The following is a 16,995-nucleotide window of genomic DNA, read 5'->3' on the forward strand; positions in this document are numbered from 1 at the left end:
AACTTATTTAAAGTCATAAATAGATTTCTTAAGTTTACAAACATAACTTTATTTTTCCTTCTCTATAAATCTTTCATGTTATTTCATATAAATTTTTTTATCTAAATCCTCATTTAGAGATACTATTTTAATATCTATTTGATATAACTCAAAATCATAATGAACTACTAATGGCATGAAGATCCTCAATGTATCTTTTATAGAAACTAAAGAAAAAGTCTCGTTATGATCTTTCTAAGAAAATCTTTGAACACACATTTGATTTTATATCATTCGATATTATCCTTTTAAGTCACATTTTATGTTAAAGACCTATTTACAATCTATTTTTTTTTAATAATTATTGGGTAATCCAATGAGTTCCTAAATATCATTTTAGTTTATTGATTTTAACTCTTTGTTCGTTATATCATACCATTTTTTAGAATTGTTGCTTTCCACAACTTCTGAAAATGATAAAGGATCCATTTTTATTCCTATATTATAATTTAATTTTTATAGATATATCAAATAATTATGAATAATGATATCTCCTTTCTCTTTTAGATCTTTTCAAAACTATATTATGTGAGAGTTTACTAATGTTATTTTATTATTCATCCTCATTAATTCATTCAGTGATTTGAGGAATAACAATCTATTGAAAAATAATAAAGGAATATCAACGTTATCTCCTTTATATTAATTTTTCAAAATTTTTACTCATACTAATTTTACTATTTTTAATAATCTTATATTGTCAGATTCTATTATTCTTATATTATAATTAAGATAATAAAATATGTATCTTTTGAATTTTTTTAGATAACTTATAAAATATCAAAAAATACTTCTTGGATAGCCTCGTTTATGTACACCCTTATAAAATATCAAAAAATACTTCTTGGATAGCCTCGTTTATGTACACCTTAAGAGTATTAATAGCATGTGACTTTCAATATATTAAAAATATATAATACAAATCATCTATAAATGTGATAAAATATCTTTCTTTATGAAATAGAAAATATGAAGTGGTCTAGAGATATCAATATGAATAATATCAAGGAGTTTATTACATCTTATGGTATTATTGTTTGTATGCTTAGTTTGTTTTCCTTTAATGTAATTTATGCAAATATCAAAATCAATGAGTTTAAAATTTTCAAAATATTATCTTTCACTAATTATTTAATTCTTTTCTTGGAATATACCCCAAATATCTGTGCTATAATATAGAATATTTCTCATTATTCAAATTATGTTTTAATCTAACATTTGATTATATGGTCACCAATGTCTTTCTAAGCTTAAATTTTAAATTAATTATGTATAAATCATAATATAAAATTTTGGAACAAACTATTATTGAATCATAAAAAATACTACGTTTACCATTAAAAAAAATCCTAACTCATTAATTTTAGATAAGAAAACTAAATTTCTATAAATAGTAAGAGTATCGTATGTGTTTGTAAGATCCATTAGATGTCTAAGTTTTCACTATTATCACTATTGTTTTAAGATGATTCCTGAATCTTTTATGTTTTTTTAGTTTTCGATTTGTAAAAGTTCCTTACATATTATTGGTAATATCAGTTAAAGTAACATAATTAATCATTCAATTTTTAGAAAGAACTTTTGGAATGTTTGATTTGAAACATATGAAGGTTAAGTTTATATTTTTTTTCTAATCAAGTTTTATACTTAAGATAGTTATTATATATATATATATATATATATATCCTTTTTTGTCATAAAAAAATATTTTACTGTGAATGCTTTATTTTCGTTAGCCTATTTAGTATTTTTAGACTCGATAAATTTATGTGGTGGATATGCTTCAACTTTTTGTTTCTTGTTATTAGCTCTCTCAATGGTTTCCAAAATATTAAAAAGATCTTTTATGTCTTAAACTTAATTCTTCCTAAATATATATACTAATCAACTCATTTAAATCTCATTTATTTTTATTTGTATTATAGTAAGTTTTGAATACATCAAATTAAGGAGGAAAATAACTAAGAACAAATTACATAAGAAAATATTCATCTACATTCATGCCTAATGTTTTAAGCTTAGCAGCCTTATCAATCATATTGATGATGTGATTCTGAATCTCTTTAGTGTTATCATATTGAGCTATAGTTAGTTCTTTCATGTGTAAGATAATAGCTTATCAATATATTTAAATCTATCTTTAATAGTCTTTAAATATTTTTATATGCTAATTATAGGTGGTAATGAAGTTTTGATGTTATTTATAATTTTCATTCTTATAGAAATTAGATTGAGCCTGTTAGATCCTTTTTAAGTATTTATTTCATTAATTTATTCCATAGTGCTTTCATCAATCGAGGATATAAGTCTTTCAATAAGTAATACTAAGTCAATATCTAATACACCCAATGTGAACTGTATATATTATAATTATTCTGAATAATTTAAATCAGAAAGTATAGTAATACTATAAGTAGGAGAGTCTATGGAAGAAAATACCACTATAAAATATAATATAATATTAATATTTTAAAATTTTAAAATATGATAAACTATTGATATCATCCATATTTTACCTTTTGAGTGAAATATTGACATATTTAATGTTCACTCAAATTTTTTTATGAACGACTAATATCATCCTTATGAAATAATATTATCATATATATTTGAGTATATAATCATAAACTATGAGGAAATCGAAAATAGTACCATCATATCTCATCATATAATTATTCAAAGTAGATTCTCTTTTAGGGTTATCTAAATTTTTTAATTATATATATCATTATGAATATCATTTAGGACTAATTTTTAAATATAATTTTATATGTTATTAGTCTATATTACTTTGATGACTAATCAATATAATAATATAAAATATAATTAAAAAATATTCTATAAATAATAAAAATATTTATTATAATTTATATTGTATAAGTCTACCATCGTAGGTTACTTTGGTAGCTACAAATCAAATAAATTATATCTATTTATAAACGAGAGTACAGGATAAAAAACTATAAGAGTTACTCCCATCAAAGCTATCTCCTAAAGAATTTATCATAAATATTTTTTTTTCTATTAGTCGATAATAATTAAATTTATAACATATCTTATCTAATTAAATAAAATTATATAAATTAATAATGATATATTTAAAAATGATGTGCATCCGGAGAGCTGTCATGGTCGACACACAAGATTTCAGTGTTCAAATCTAGGGTTTTCTCATCCTCCACTATATTAAAGTGCATCCACCAAAGGTTACAGTCTAAACCACAGGTTGTGTTGTGTGTTAGTGCACATAAGCATCTGGCATTCAACCTAACCTGGGTTTTCTTGTCTTCATGGGCAATATTAAACCAAAAAGATCGTGTAGGCCACACGGTCCACACCCCTTTGTCATGGTGACGATGACATCCAAGGTTGAATGCACTGAACCTGAGCAAAAGTATTCTGGCCAGATGACCACATTGTCATCTTCCCACAGGGGAAGCTCTACGAGAACTGCCACCACCACCTTTCTCACTGGGAAATGTTCTGTCAGAGCTTAAGTTGGACCCCATCAAACATGTGGTGGATAGGGTTTGTAGCTTGGTGCACACCAGAATCCAAAATTATCTCATGTCTCTGTGTATGCTGATGCGAGCAATGGTGGAGGGTCCGTCTTCCTATCTTAAGGTGGGAGGTTGGGCCAAGTTGGTACTGCAAAGTTTGCTTGTGTTGCCAAGGGTTAGGTAGTGAAGGCTCATGCTTCCATGCTCAGGTTCATCTCCTTTGGCTGCTTGTGTGAGCTATCAACATGCAACAATAGATCAGCAACTTTGGAGGATGTGGTGATGGAAACAATCAACCAGCAAGTCCAGGTGAAAATAATACATGCAGTTGTGAAATGAAGGAGGCCTTCTTGTCTTCAAGCTTTGCTGCATTTGTGCTTTGTGCTCCTCAGAGAAGAGTGAAAGCAGTTCATTGCAAACCCACCATAATTCACAAAGAAAGAATAAAAAGGATAAGAAAAAATGCAACTAATGATCCATATGAGAATGGAATAGCAGTGTATTTTGGTTGTGAGACCCCACTGGAAACAGTACCATTCCATCACTCTTTAGCCCACTTGCTCATTTAATTTGAGTACGGGAACAAATCAATCATCATCATCATCGTCGTCGTCTTCTTCTGTGAAAGTTTGGTGCACTTCCAATAATAATCGATAGTCACTGCTGCAGTTACAGTTCACAGAGGGACCCAACCCAATTCTGGCTTTTGTGCCCACCACACTGTGGCACCTCTCTCTCTCTCTCTCTCACACACACACACACACACACAGAAAACCCCCTACTACCTATCAGCTTCTCATATGCTTTTGTAGAAGAAGAAGAAGAAGGGTCGGTAATGGCGTTTATTGCTGCCTGCAAGTTGGTGATATCAAAGAAAGCGAGCACCGTCCAAGTTGCAAGTATATCTAAACCTCGGTCTCATATAATAACGACTGCGGGGGATAGACGTCGATGGAAGGGATCAATTCTTAAACGCGTAAAAGCAACCACACGGTTCTTTCAAGCAGGTGGAAGAAGAATTCATGAAGACGAACAAATTGGAAACGACAAAGTGCAGGACGCTCACGAGGGTGTAGATTTCGTGGCATTACGAGGCTCACAGACTGGTGCTTCATCTTGAGTGCTGCTTGCGTCATTCGTTTCTTAACGTTGTTGAGGGAGCAACATTAGCGTGCGCTGTTTACTCTCTTCCCTGCACATTGCTTTGAAATGTGTGCCGAAGTTCTTATATATATATATATATTATTTGTCTTAATAGGAATTTTTAATCCCACCAACTCATTTACTCACTATAATTTCTATTTATTCATTTAATTTCTATTTTCACTTTTTTTTTGCGGAAATTCCAACTAATTTAACAGAATATAAAGTCCCCAACTTTTCTCCTCTCTCTCTCTCTCTCTCTTGTTCTTGAAAGGAAGCTCTTTTGGAAGAGAAGCTGAGCGGGGTTTGAGGATCGAGGATGTGCGGAGGAGCGATCATCTCCGACTTCATTCCGGCGACAAGGTCGGCGCGGCGGGTCACCGCCGACTACTTGTGGCCGGATCTGAGGACGGGCGTAGCCAATGGGGCGACGAAGAAGCAGAAGAAGAGCGGCCACCGCCGGGCTGTGGAGGAGGTCGAAGATGACTTCGAGACCGACTTCTTGGAGTTCGAGTACGAGGCGCTGGAGTCGGAAGTGGAGGACGAGGTGGAGATCGTGGAGAAGCCCTTCGCTTTCGCCTGCAAAGGTGAAAAAAATTGGGCTTTGACAGTTAGTTGTTACTTCATTGCGCGTTCTAATCCTTCTCCGTGTATGAACTATGTTATGATACTTCCACCAAATTCTATTTTCTCAGCTATTTCTTGGTACTTTGGCTCGTCACACGTCATCAGAAAGCGAAATCTTTCGTGCATCCCAATCATTTTCCTCTTAACATATTACACAGTGCCTTTTTTTCAAGTTAGGTATGAGAAATATTTACAAGATTTTAGTATATACTCTGTTTTCTGGATTGTTCCCCGATGGCCAAGATCGGATTTTTCATCCTCTTTTTTTTGGTTAATTTGGCAAATAATAGCTTGAAGGTGTAATATTTTTCGAACAGAATCCTTCTACTCCGACTCCTCTTTCCTTCCCGTTTACCGGAAGACAAAATTGTTCTTTAATTATTCCTTTTTTTCCTTCGATTACTGAAATATATGTATTTATGTATGTTGGGGATTATTTTCCAATATAGTGGATTGTGTTCGTCTCGTTTTTCTAGTGATGGAGGCTTTGGTTTTGCTATATGTAGCATCTTCATCTTTGTTTTGTTTCATGGAGATTGCTTTCCCCCCTTTGATTAGCTTTTCATTTCTTTGTTTGAGTTTTTCGTTTGGTTATTTTTATGGTTTTAGAGTGACAGCAATCATTCTCGATGTAGGTTTAGAATCATAAGATCCAAAGTTTATTTTGCTATTCTCCTAAAAGAAAGTGTTTTTTTAGGATTTTTTAATTAACAGCATTTATTCTTGAATATAGATTTAGGGTCATAAGATGCAAAGTTCATTTTATTTAATTTGTTATTTATTTATTTATATGCTGTTGGTCGATGCTCGTATGCAGACTTTTGGTTGCTTTGAAGACCTTAGGCTGCTGCCCTTCAATTGGTGGCACTGAGTTATCTATTAAGACCATCCATATATTATTGGTCATGAAATATCAGAATTTATGCATGATGTAAATGATAGAAGGATTGGTAACTATTGGGGTTACCTTAAATCAATAGCTGGTATTAAGTCTATGAAATTAGAGTCTGGCTTTCCTTTGTTTTGAAATCACTTGAATGGAATCTGTGTGACTACAGGAGATCAGCAGATACATGCATCATGGATGTTGACCGATTGAAGAAGTTTTGATGTGTTACAATGAGAACTTGCCTGCCAACTTTCTAGGTTTTACGGTCTTTAAATCTTCTTTGTTGAGTGCACACCTTTCTGAATCCTTAACTTTCTAATAATCTTCTCGATTCAAACTGGATTGATGTTTCAGACCATTTAGATAGTTATTTCATCTCTTAAATCCCATATTATTCACTGGATAATGAAGCATCCTCTAGGAGTTACAAATGTTAGTTACTAATAACTGCCGCATACTCTTGGCTTAATCACAGACACAGATCTGCTCCAGAATCAGTTAATGGTGACATTTCCTATTGTGCTTTTAGCTCTCCTGAATTAGTAGCTCTACTGTGAATTTTGATTTTCTTCAGTAAATTTTGAGAAGGTATTACACAATCATCACATGGGAAAGTCCTCTTTAAGCATTTTTCCTAAACTTTGTATAATTTGTTGCTTTCTGTTCTATTACTGCAGCAGATGGACCAGTTGCTCTGAAACCTGTGAAATTCAATGGATCTGCAGCTAGGTCTGCTAAAAAAGAGAGAAAAAATCAATACAGGGGAATCCGTCAGCGTCCTTGGGGGAAATGGGCAGCTGAAATTAGAGATCCTCGCAAGGGGGTTCGTGTCTGGCTTGGAACCTTCAACACTGCCGAAGAAGCTGCACGAGCTTATGATGCAGAGGCCCGTAGGATCCGTGGTAAGAAAGCCAAGGTGAATTTCCCTGATGAAGCACCACCAAGTGTTCAAGAGTGCCCACTCAAATCAAATGCACCAAAAGCACCCAAGCCAAACCCACAAGAGATGCTCAATGTCAACCCATATGGGGGTATGGATGACCCAGATTTAGATTTCTGTTCTGTTTTCGACTATATTGATGACAAGGAACCCGTCAAGCAATCCATGAACATGGACTCCTCTGGGATGAATCTATCTCCACCCATCGAGGGACCTGCAATTAATTTATACTCTGACCAGGGAAGCAACACTTTTGATTGTTCTGGATATGGCTGGGAAAGTGAGGTTAAAACCCCCAATATCACTTCATTTCTTGCTCCAACCATGAATGAAGCTGAAGGAACACCATACCTGGAACAGGGTGGTCCACTGAAGAAACTGAAAAATAATTCTGGAGAAGTTGTGGCTGCCAAGAACTCTGTGGCCAAACTGTCGGAGGAGCTATCTGCTTTTGAATCATACATGAAATTTCTGCAAGTACCATATCTTGAAGGGGGCTCAGATGGATCTATTGAGAGCCTTCTCGTTAATGATGTGCCTCAGGATGTGAGTGAAGTGGATCTCTGGAGCTTTGATGACCTGCCACCAGTGGCGGTCGGCAGTTACTGAGAACATTGATATTCTGCCAAATAATGCTCTGTAAATAAGATGCGACCGTAAGTTTGTCACACATTGCTGCATAATGTTCTATTCTATCCTTTTCGTACGTCTTGATTTTCTATTCTTGAAAGGATCTCTCTCTCTCTCTCTTCTTTTTTCCCTTTTTCAGGAATCCATGCTGATGGAGATATGGAGAACAAGACGTATGAGCTATGATCATAGGTTGGAACGTTGGTTTATGCTATTATGTTAGATCTTATGTATCGTGTTTATGCTTGCCTTGTGTGTTTTCTTGTTGAGTGCCAAACTTGGACCTTCTTAGTTAGCTTGTGGTTATGTCGAAAACTTGCTTTCGCTCTATGTTTGGCATTGTTATTATCAGTGATGCATGGACATGATTGTGCTTATGCTTATTTTGCAGTTCTTATCCCCTTGTTGCTGTTATGATAGACTGGATTTGTTCTGATTGTTTCGGATGGTATAATTCATTTGGTGGAAATCTATCTCTGTTAGGATCACAAGCATTTCCCAAATCAACTGTTAATCCAAAATATGAATCTGGTTAGATTGTGATCATTTCATTTTACTAAAATATTGTGGTCCACCATCAAGATATCATAGATTTCCGAGTGGATTGTGTCTTCAATTTTTGGTACAAAGCTTTTGATAAAATGAGAGAATGAAGAATGAAATTGTAAAGGTAAAGAGAAAAGTATATACCAATTAGTATCACATGAAGTCTATTTATACATGGTGAAAGAGAAGATTTTCTCATGCAGTTAAGGAAATCTCATCTGTTATGCAGTTGAGGAAATCTCTCTATTATCATGCCCCCGCAAGATCGAGCTTCTGTCAAAGATATCGATCTTGAACCGATATAATAAAAATAGTTTGCGGGTTAGAGGCTTCGTGAGTGAGTCTGCTAGTTGATCAGCCGTATGGACATGAGAGACACAAAGTTGATGTCTGACAACTTGATCTCGCACGAAGTGAAAGTCGATGGTAATATGTTTCATGCGTGAGTAGAACACTGGATTGACACATAAGTAGGTAGCTCCAACATTGTCACAATATATTGTAAGAGTATGGGTAGAGCTGACTTTGAGTTCCTTACGGAGATTTGTGACCCAATTGAGTTCAGCAGCAACGGTAGCAATAACACGATATTCAGCTTCAGTTGTAGACCGGGCCACTGTCTTTTGCCTCTTAGAAGTCCAACCGATTAGATTAGACCCAAGAAAGATGACATATCCTGACGTGAAGGTTCTGTCATCAAAGTTTCCCACCCAATCAGCATCAGCAAAGGCATGGTGATGAATTGGAGTGGTTTTGCGAAGAAAGAGACCATGATTAAGGGTCCCTTTAAGATACCGTAAAATTCGTTTAACCACAGACCAATGCATAGCAGAAGGCTGGTGCATGTATTGAGATAATTTATTGACTACAAATAAGATATCTGGATGGGTGAGAGCCAAGTACTTGTCGGTATTGAGTTGAGTCCGTGGTAGGGCTGCCATCACATAATTTGAGTGATTCACTAGTAGAGAGAGGAGTAGCAACTTCTTTCGCATCCTGCATATTTGTCTTTGATAATAAGTCTTAAATATACTTTCTCTGTGAGAGGAGGAGACATGAGGATGTAAATGTTGCTTCCATTCCCAGAAAGTAGCTCAACGATCCTAAATCTTTGAGGGAGAATCGATCAGCCAATTGCTTTAAAAATGTCTGAATCTCCAAGGGATCATTGTCTGTAACAATAATATCATCTACATATACTAGAAGATATATTGTATTTTCATGTTGTTGTCGTAGGAATAAAGAGGTATCAGACTTAGAGTTGATGAAGCCAGTTGATATCAAAAACGATCCAAGTTTAGTATACCAAGCTATTGAAGCTTGACGGAGTCCATAAATGGATTTTTGTAATTTGCAGACATGTCTCGGATACTGGTGATGAACAAAGCCAAGGGGTTGCTGCATAAAGACATCTTAAGTTAGAGTCCCCTATAAAAAGGCATTGTTAACGTCCAATTGTCGTAAGTGTCAGCCTCTGGAGATGACCAAACTTAGAATAAGCCGAATTGTTGTGGGTTTAACTATAGGACTAAAAGTCTTTGTGAAGTCACTCCAGGTTGTTGATGAAACCCTTTGACTATGAATCGTGCTTTATATTGAGCAACGGACCTGTCGGGGTTCCGCTTAATTCAGAAGACTCATTTACACCCGATGATGTTTTGTGTAGGATGAAAATGTATAAAAGTCCATGTGGAGTTATGGAGTAGAGCATCATATTCTTCACACATGACTTTACGCGAATGAGAAGATTTTTGGGCTTGAGTAATTGTGGTGGGTTCATTGGTCTCGGGAGAGGATTTGGTGATAGCATGCAGGTCGAGAACCTAACGTGGTTTAAAGATACCACTTTTTGAGCGTGTTGTCATTGGATGCCTAGGAACTGGAAGTCGTGTTATTGGTATGGGTGGTGGAGAGGCATCGACAGGGGTCGGGATAGGCTGAGATATATCAGTGTCACTAGATAAAGAAGGTTGTAGTATTTCGAAGAATATTACTTTAGTAGTAGGGGAGGCTTGTGAAAAAGGAAGATGAGAAGGAATGGAGGGAGTGGGGAGCTGTTAAACCGGGAGAACAAAAGAGTGTAGATCTTGAAGAAACGGACTGGATGGTGTGGGAAGAGGTTTGTTTAAGGGGATCAATGGAAAACTCCAGTGACGTATATTTATTGGAGTGACCTATATGGGAGAAGACTCATGGTTTTGAAATGGAAAGGCAGACTCCACAAAAACAACATGACGTGAAATAAAGACTTTTTGAGTTTTTTGTTCGTAGCACCGAAAGACTTTATGTTCAAGAGAATATCCTATGAAGATGCAAGGTTTAGATCTTGGCGTTATCTTGTGTGAGGCATAGGAACGTAGCCACGAATAACATAAATAACCAAATATTCTGAGTTTTTGAAGGTTTGGGGATTTAGAAAATAATTTTTCAAATGGAGACTGGCATTGGAGAACTGGAGCGAACATACGATTAATAAGGTAGACGATAGCTTGAAAGGCGACAGACCAAAAGGTTATTGGCATAAAGGCTTGATGTAGAAGTGTGAGATCAGTTTCTACGATATGTCGATGTTTGCGTTCAGCTGTGTGGAGGTGACTTAAGATATTGGATGCCACAGGCAGAGAGATACGATATGAGAGCTTGATATTCACCTCCACCATCAGAGTAGGCTGTTTTAATTATAGACTGAAAGAAGTTTGCAACCAGCTTTTTAAAGTTGGTGAAGATTGTTGAAACTTCTGATTTATGACGAAGAGGGTATATCCATGTGTAACTTAGTAAAATAGTCTACAAAAATAACATAAAATCTAAATTTATCAAAAGAAGTGACGAGAGTAGGGCCCCAAACATCAGTATAAATAATTTTAGATGGTTTAGAACATGATATGAAGTGTCAAAAGGAAGTCTACGACTTTTATTACTGAAATACGCATCACAATAAGTGAGAATGCTATTATTTGTAAGAGTAGGAAGAGAATAGCGAAAAAGTAATTTATTTTGGATAGATAGAGAGGGATGACCGAGATGACGATGCCACACATCAATTGGAGCTGCAAAGTAAGCAGTGAGCTGTTTTTTCTTATGGAACTATCGACCATTCATAAACATTGTCCTTATTCTGATCTTGGACCAACCGTGCTTAAATCCTTGACAAGAAAAGAGTTAGGAAAGAATTCAATGGAGGTATTATTTTGTTTGCAAAATTGAGAAACGGAAATAAGATTTCATTTAATGTAAGGTACACACAAAACATCATCGAGTGTAAAAGTTATTGTAGGTGAATTAAGCAGTGTGGAACCAGTGTGAGTAATAGGAATTCCTTTACCGTCACCGATGATGATGTCCTCATTTCCAGTATAGTTGTTGTGGATTGATAAGTTCTGGAGATCAGAGGTGATGTGGTGGGATGCACTAGAGTCCACGATCCAATTATGATCATTAGTGTTTAGAGTAGTCGTGATATTTGCTTGAGGCCAATGTGATTGAGCAGAAAGTATGAGTCGAGATCGACAGACCTTTGTAGAGTGACCGACTTTATCACATAGTTAGCAAACAACTCTTTGTTGGTTTGTGTGTTGAGGGCGCCAGGACTACTGATGATTGAAGTAGCCACCTTGGTTATTATGATTGGAATGTTGATGAAGAGGAGAGATGGTTTGGTTGAAGCTCATAGGTTCAGAATACGTCTTGGTCAAACTTTTGTTGACAGACTTGTTATATGGATTGCCCCTCCTCGTAGATTTGTGATTGACTTGAGCTGTGATGGATGGTCCTGGCAGTTTGTCCTCGCGCTTTAGATATATCTCAAAGTCAGTCAGCTTGTCGTAGAGTCCTTCGAAGGACACTGGTGAATCATGTGCTCATATTGCTGCTGCCAATTCCTTGTATTCGTCTCCTAGGTCGTTAAGGATATGGACTGTAACTTCTTCATCACTAAGGGAATGACCTATCAATGCCAAGTTATCGATGATAATCTTTATATTGTGGAGATAATCAGCAACAGTACTTCCCTCTTATTTTATCTTCATGAGACTGGATAGGAGACTAAGCATACGAGTGCAGGAACAATTGGCCAGGGTGGTTTGCAACTTGCACCAAACTTCGACAATAATATCGCAGGAAGAAATGAGTGGGGCAAGGGATCCAGCGACCGAGGCTTGAATTGCTTGAAGGATGAGACGATCCTGGCGTAGCCATAGTTTGTGGTCCGGATTTGGTACTAGACTAGGTGCGCCTTAGATGTTGAGTATCGCAGGTGGACAACGAAGAGAGCCATCGACATAGCCTAAAAGATCATAGACAAATAGAAGATTAGAGAATTGAGCACGCCAGGATGCGTAGTTGTCACCTTTGGATAATTTGAAGGGGATGAGGGTTGCTGCATTGATGGAAATAAGGCTTGTATGTGGGAAAGTACTATGGTTCCCTGCGGAAACAATAACTAGAGCATCAGAGGTAGATGATGAGGACATATGGAAGATATGTACCAATATGTGGGAGTAGGTAAAAGTTTGCAGCAACGATAATGAACAGGGAAGCAGAAGTGGTGGTGCAAATCAGTGTCACCTAAGATAGATTGTTGGCAAATGAGGTCTTTGAATGAGGAGATTAGCTTTGTGCAAGATGCAGATCTTTGTGCAGCAAATCAGTAGTTAAGAATCTGGGTAGTGATGCAGCAAGTGGCATGGAAAGGTTCCAAATACTGCTTATCGAGGCCAAAGCAGAGCAAGATGCAGTGGCTACCCCAATCACTGATCAGAGTCAGCGGGAGAGAACTGCATCGGTTGTCCGATAACAACAGAAAGGGATGGTAGGCCTGCACCCAGACAAGGTCCTCTCCAGGACCAAGACGTGACCCGGTAGGAGCGTGTCCGTAGGAAGATCAAAACGTTGCCATAGGATGTCGTCGGAAGCAGTGAGGACGATGTTGCCTGGGTCGAGGATAGCAGTGGCGGAGGCATTGGTGGTGGTGGTGATAACAGTCAAGATCTCCCGTGATAACAACCTGAACAACAACCAAGATCTCCTGTGATAACAACCTCAACATCAGCCAAGATCTCCCCAACTACTTGATGAGATATCATAAATTTGTTAAAGAAAATCCTTCTCTGTTGAGGAAAATTCTCCCTTCTAAACATGTATAAATATGGAGTATTGTGTATTATTTCAATCAATACAATCTTCTTCTTTCTATTTTATTTCTATCATGGTATCAGAGCTCTCGCCATAAAGGCCACTTCTCCATCTCAAAGTGCAACGTTTTCCAAGGACGTCCTCTAGGATCATTGCGTCGGCCTCCTTTGAAGTTGAACAAGGGCCACCACGCTGCCCTTCCTCTGCCTCTTCCTGCAGAAGCAGAGCCACAGTAGCCCTCTCTACCACAACAGCTGCAGAAGTAGTGATTTGCTCTTCTCCCAAGTTGCTGTCCTCTGCTTCTTCTTTGTCTTGACAAGCAGCATCCGGAACCATTTCCAAGTTCCCAACTGCAGAATTGTTGCATAGAGATTGTAGCACTGCTGCACAGAGATCTACAGCTTTACACAATATTGATCATTGTCAATATTGATCAACAACCCACAACCCATTTGCCACCATTTGCCACCACAACCCAGTTGCCACCAACACCTCTTCCTCCCTGATCATTGTCTCGCTACAGACTTCTAGTTGCTCCCACATATTGGTACATATCTTCCATATGTCCTCATCATCTATCTCTGATGCTCCCATTGTTCCTACAGGGAACCACAGTACTTTCCCACATACAGGCCTTATCTCCATAAATGCAGCAACCCTCATCTCCTTTAAATTATCCAAAGGTGGCAACTATGCATCCTGGCGTGTTCAATTCTCTAATCTACTATTTGGCTATGATCTTCTAGGTTATGTCGATAGCTCTCTTCGTTGTCCACCAGCGATGTTCAACATCCCAGGCGCACCTAGTCCAGTACCAAATCTGGAGCACAAATTATGATTACGCTAGGATCGTCTCATCCTTCAAGCTATTCAAGCCTCGGTCGCTGGATCCCTTGCCCACTCATTTCTTCATGTGACACTACTGCCGAAGCTTAGTGCAAGTTGCAAACTATCCTAGCCAATCGTTCTCGCACTCACATGCTTAGTCTCATGTCCAAATCTCATAACGATAAAACAAGAGAGAAGTACTGTTGCTGATTATCTACATAATATAAGGATTATCATCGATAACTTGGCCTTGATAGGTCATTCCCTCGGTGATGAAGAAGTTACTATCCATATCCTCAATGACCTAGGAGACGAGTACAAGGAATTGGTAGCAGCAATACGCGCACGTGGTTCACCAATGTCATTTGAATAACTCTATGATAAGTTGACTGACTATGAGATCTATCTTAAGCGTGAGGACAAGTTGTCAGGACCAACACTTGTAGGGCCAGCACTTGTAGGACCAGCACTTGTAGGCTCCAAACAAACCTCTCCTCAACCGGCGGCTACTTCAAGTCACTATGCAAAAGTCTATAGAACTCGACCCAAAAGGAAATATCTTCTTTTGGGTGATGAAATGCTTCATTCATGCACCCATATCTAATGTATTTGACAGCATGCTAACAGAGTATTAAGTCAACTCAATCTGCCCTGTTCATGCAAAATGTGAATGAGAAGCAAGCATGCATGCTGAATTAGGAATAATACCATGCTGAGAAAACACAGTTCGGAGTGATCTAAGAACTAGAAAGACATACTAAACCTTTATGAAGTCCATGAGAATTCCTAAGAAAATAACACTGCATGATTTCTGCCCTGTTCATGCAAAATGTGAATGAGAAGCAAGCATGCATGCTGAATTAGGAATAATACCATGCTGAGAAAACACAGTACGGAGTGATCTAAGAACTAGAAAGACATACTAAACCTTTATGAAGTCCATGAGAATTCCTAAGAAAATAACACTGCATGATTTCTTCGAGAACTTGTGACTCAAAATGGTGAGCGGATGTTGCATTTGTTGCAGCTGCGCATTTGTTGCAGCTGCGGTCGGCAGCCATTGGAGATCCACGACGGTAGCAGAAGCCACGGCCACAACTTCAAGTTGAAGACAAAACACGAGGCATTTAGTCAGAGCAGAAGTAGAAATGTATACATGTATGTATTTGTCAGAGCAGACTTACCAGCCTCACACGTCTCTAAAAAATAGGTAATAGCATTAGGAAGAAAATAATTATCATAAACTAAGATTGGTTGTTTAATCCACATAGCTTAAGTAAATAATTATCATAACCTTCTCCTCGACTCGGGTGGCTACGTACTGGCCGACACAGTTCCCGCAGAACGCATGCGAACAGCTTCTCATGTCGAAGCGCTGCGAGCTCTCCTTGGTTTCCATGCAGATGTTGCAGTAGAACTCAGTCGGACCGGAGGCCTGCCCGATCTCTATCACGGGTTTCTTCCCCTTCGGATCGTTGTGGGATCGCAGAGCTTGACCGGCGAGATTGAGGAGCTCGTCCCGGTCATACTCTCCTTGGATGAATATCTGCAGCGATGAAATCCCAGCGCCGCCGCTTCTCCCCTGGAAACCCTTCCATCGAGAGGGTGGCTCTCCACTTCCCACCACCGCGCTGGAAACCTCGAGTTCGATCGTCGGTGACTCTTCCGCCTCCCCAGTTGTCAGCTCGGTGGGCTTGGATCCACCGATGGAATAGCTTCGGCGGGACGAGTTCCCTGTGCGCATCAGGCACCAGCACCGCCCTGCAAGCTGAAATGGGGCACCTCAGGTCGGTCACGTTCCGCCGAAGGATATGATCTACGTACAGGGTCAAGCATGCGCTACAGACTGCATGGGAGCATGCCGGCTTCGCAGGAGCCTCCGTCAGCAGTGTCGGCCTGTCGCACACCCTGCACAAGGTGTTGGCGGCGGTGCAGCAACTCGAGTGGCCGAAGGACGCGATAAGCAACTCTTGGAGTTGCAGTTCCTCAGCCAGCTTGTCGTTCCATTCGGCCGGGCTGTGTAAGGTGCCGGTGAATACGTCGCCGTTGATGACGAGTGAAAAGAGGGAGGGAGTGAGTGTCTGCCATGGCGATCGAACTAGGCTGCCTACCGAATCACCTCTTGGGTAAAAGAAAGCTTAGGGATGAGACAGAGAAGAGAGGCAGGAGAAAATGTTGTTATATCTTGATAAGATAGAGAAGGCAATCAGTAGGATTGCGATCTTTTCTCTCTATCATTCACCTTCCTGCCAAAGAAAGCTTGATGGAATGACAGTGATTACAAGTTTAAGATGGCAGTTTACCCACTCAGCTTAATTTTTTAGATAAAAATAATAAAAATGTTTAATAGATATTATCTTATCAAGCTCATAATCTCTTAATTAAGCAAATTACACCTTAACACTAACACTCAAACTAATCTATAGAGGTGTCACATCATAAATGAGATACCTACATTTAACTAAGAAAACTAAAAATATTTTCATTACATTAAATGATATTATGTGTGGACTCGAACATAAAACCTATAATTACAACGATATTATTATAAATAGGATCATTTGACATTTCGCCAAAGAAGTTATTCATGGAAACCGTTGACTTGCCTACATGTTTTGACTTCCTCGGACATTTCCTCAATTTTAATCACACATCCGAAATAGATAAGAAACTTCTGACGATTGTATTAATATTAATTGGACTTAATCATTTGAATTGAT

The 16,995-nt window shown here is 38.0% G+C and overlaps 1 protein-coding gene across 2 annotated transcripts; it reads left to right on the forward strand.

The window, feature by feature from the left end:
• The first annotated feature begins 4,927 nt into the window (after window positions 1-4,927).
• LOC135649691 (ethylene-responsive transcription factor 1-like) lies at window positions 4,928-8,145 on the forward strand. Of its 2 annotated transcripts, none has more exons than XM_065168351.1 (3): window positions 4,928-5,269; window positions 6,876-7,794; window positions 7,908-8,145. In XM_065168351.1, the coding sequence occupies exons 1-2, from the start codon at window positions 5,002-5,004 to the stop codon at window positions 7,745-7,747; spliced, it is 1,140 nt and encodes a 379-aa protein (XP_065024423.1). In that variant the 5' UTR covers window positions 4,928-5,001; the 3' UTR covers window positions 7,748-7,794; window positions 7,908-8,145. The 2 variants fall into 2 exon arrangements, with proteins under 2 accessions (XP_065024423.1, XP_065024424.1); XM_065168352.1 differs by having other exon boundaries at window positions 6,879-7,794.
• Window positions 8,146-16,995: the final 8,850 nt, after the last annotated feature.

This window comes from Musa acuminata, chromosome BXJ3-9 (assembly GCF_036884655.1).
Source record: "Musa acuminata AAA Group cultivar baxijiao chromosome BXJ3-9, Cavendish_Baxijiao_AAA, whole genome shotgun sequence".
Taxonomy (NCBI): Eukaryota; Viridiplantae; Streptophyta; class Magnoliopsida; order Zingiberales; family Musaceae; genus Musa; species Musa acuminata.